This window comes from Oncorhynchus nerka, linkage group LG10 (assembly GCF_034236695.1).
Source record: "Oncorhynchus nerka isolate Pitt River linkage group LG10, Oner_Uvic_2.0, whole genome shotgun sequence".
In the NCBI taxonomy this organism is placed as follows: domain Eukaryota; kingdom Metazoa; phylum Chordata; class Actinopteri; order Salmoniformes; family Salmonidae; genus Oncorhynchus; species Oncorhynchus nerka.
This window is the reverse complement of record NC_088405.1, coordinates 29683830-29686329: the sequence shown is the minus strand read 5'-3', so window position 1 is coordinate 29686329 and position 2500 is coordinate 29683830. Positions and strand designations below refer to the sequence as shown.

Sequence of the window (2500 nt, the reverse complement as noted above, 5' to 3'; positions counted from 1 at the left end):
ACTCAACGTATTTGAAATATTTGAAATAGTATTTGAACCCAGTAGTCGCAGGTGCACATGACACACACATCCATAGTAACTTGACGGAGCTCTCACCACTGTATGTAGGTGTGGTTGTGCTCCAGTTTGTCATAATCTCCTTTCCATTTGGTCAGGATCTCCTCAATGAAGATGACTAGAGATGGATTCAGGTCAATCACATAAATTATACAGAAAAGACATGTGCCTGGTTTGGGGTTAGCTTAAAATGTGTGTGTGTGTGTGTGTGTGTGTGTGTGTGTGTGTGTGTGTGTGTGTGTGTGTGTGTGTGTGTGTGTGTGCGTGTGTGTGTGTGTGTGTGTGTGTGTGTGCTTGCGTGCGTGCATGCGTGCACTGACCATCTGGTATTAGAGGGATCGTGTTCAGGTAGAAGCGAAGGTTGCGGTACTCATTAGGTAACCGGGGCTCCTTGTAGTTCTAGGGAGGGAGAGGAAAAGGAGGAAAAGTCAGGAAGTGTGCGTGTTTGCGCGCGCGCGTGCGTGAGTGTGTGTGGAGCGTACCGGGTAGCTGTGGCGATATTTGTAAAGATCCTTTGCAGCATAAAAGCTCCTCTTCATCTTGGTGCTAGAGCCAGAGAACTGAGAGAGAGCGAGAGAGAGAGAGAGAGAGAGAGATGGAGAGAGTGTAAGTAAACACTGACAGGTTGCAACTCAGATGATCCCTGAGTGACACATAAACACATGTAACCACAAGCTGTGTTACAACAGATGTCTGGGTTCAATGGGTTCACTGTTGGTGTGGGTATAACAGTCTGCGACCTTCTGCCCCATGGATCCAACTCTAGTGTTATGGAGGCTTCAGATGCACTCACAGTCAGGATCAAATGAAGCCGAAGGCACCATGTCAAGGCATATAAAGGAATAATAAAGGCAATTGACTCATTATAGAAAAATATTGTTGTTTACCTCTTTTGTACCAATGAGCAGAGATGCTGCCCTTCGAAATTGTAGAGTTGTTGAGTAGGCTATTGTCATATTGTCTCCCCATATTTGACCCTATTCTTCTTGATGTAAAAAAATGGTCACCTTCATCAGATCGCTGTCTCACATGCTCACAACACTAGCCTACTCTCTCTGCTTGTGCACCTGGGACATTGAGGAAACCAACGAGGATATAAAACATTTTGATTCAAACTGGAGGCTATAATGTCGGAATTATGGCTATAAGATACAATACATCCACTTGTGGCAATGCATAATACCACATCAAATGGATACCTGGCAATGACATTAGATGTAGCCTAGACATGGCAACAAGACATGCGTTGAGAACAATTATTTGGAGACATAGGCCTAAACTAAGCTACAAGCCTACATACAAGCCTGATTTTGGTTGCCCAACATTAGGCTGAGATGTTGACATTTTCAGCGAGTCGGCTATGCAGCTGTGCCATTTCCCTTTTCTAATTTAGCTCAGGGCAGTCTGCTCTTCTTCCATTTTTCTCTGTGTCTGGTTGCTATAGATACGCTCTTGTGCTGTTGCGTTTCTGTCGTGTGCTGGTATTTACCTGCGGGGACATGTCCGCTTGTTCGCCGCATCTCCCCGTCAAGGGGGGGCTGACACACTCGGATATCCCGCTGTCCTCATCACCCGGCTGCTCATCGCATTCCGAGTCTGACTCCCACGTCGAGTCGCATTCTTCCACAGTGCTCGGCTCCTTGTAGCGCAAACTGCCTATCAGATTTCCCATTTATCAAACCTACACTGAGTCGCAGCCGTCCTCTGTGTCCTTTTAGCCTACATATTTTGACGTGGAGTCGGCCTCCTGGTTCTTTTAAATGGCAGGCTGAGGGAGTTTCCAATCCACAGACTTGCTGGCCGCGGTGAACACACCCCCAACGTGCGCCGCGTGCCAGGTGACAGCATCAGGACCGAAGATGACATCACTTGCTCCGCGACTCAGGGACAGGGGTTAACTCGTGTCACCTCTAAGATCGTCAATGTCAGAAAGATAACAAATCATTAGTCTCAATTTCTGTCACTGACGTCATGTTTTCCATCGAGTCAAAATCGGATTTTCCCTCATTGTAGAAATTGGCTATATGGGCCTGTCTATTGATATGTATAGTACACATGTGGTTGTGTGCCGTGTTTTTTCTAGTTAGGTGGGCTAATCAACAGACTACAGTTTACTACTTAAATGCACATTTAAATAAGGGCATTCCTCCCAAGGGATGAGCTTTGGTGTGTGGTAACACAGAGACGAACGTAGTACAACATGACAGCCTACCCAAGCAGTGTTGGAGTGGGAAACGGACCAAAGTCAATAGCACAATTAGCTGCTGATAGAATAAACAGAGCTGGATGATACAATACAACAGAGCGGACATCAAATGCAAAGTATAAAGATCAACATTCAGTGAGACAGGAACCAGAAATGTCAATCTCATCACCACCACATGAGAGCAGCATTTCCTACGTAATATATTATACCGTAGCAACGTGGATCTCGACTCCTTAG

General features: G+C 45.9%; 1 protein-coding gene across 1 annotated transcript in view; it reads right to left on the bottom strand.

Annotated features, from left to right (window-relative positions):
• Positions 1–1837, bottom strand: part of ogfrl1 (opioid growth factor receptor-like 1) — a 6543-nt gene extending 4706 nt beyond the window's left edge. Inside the window, exons 1-4 of the mRNA XM_029669428.2 lie at positions 1547–1837; positions 540–617; positions 378–456; positions 97–175 (exon numbers count right to left, since the gene is read on the bottom strand). Coding sequence (XP_029525288.1) covers positions 97–175; positions 378–456; positions 540–617; positions 1547–1729 — 419 coding nt within the window. The 5' untranslated portion in view covers positions 1730–1837. The remainder of the gene's footprint in view (positions 1–96; positions 176–377; positions 457–539; positions 618–1546) is intronic.
• Positions 1838–2500: the final 663 nt, after the last annotated feature.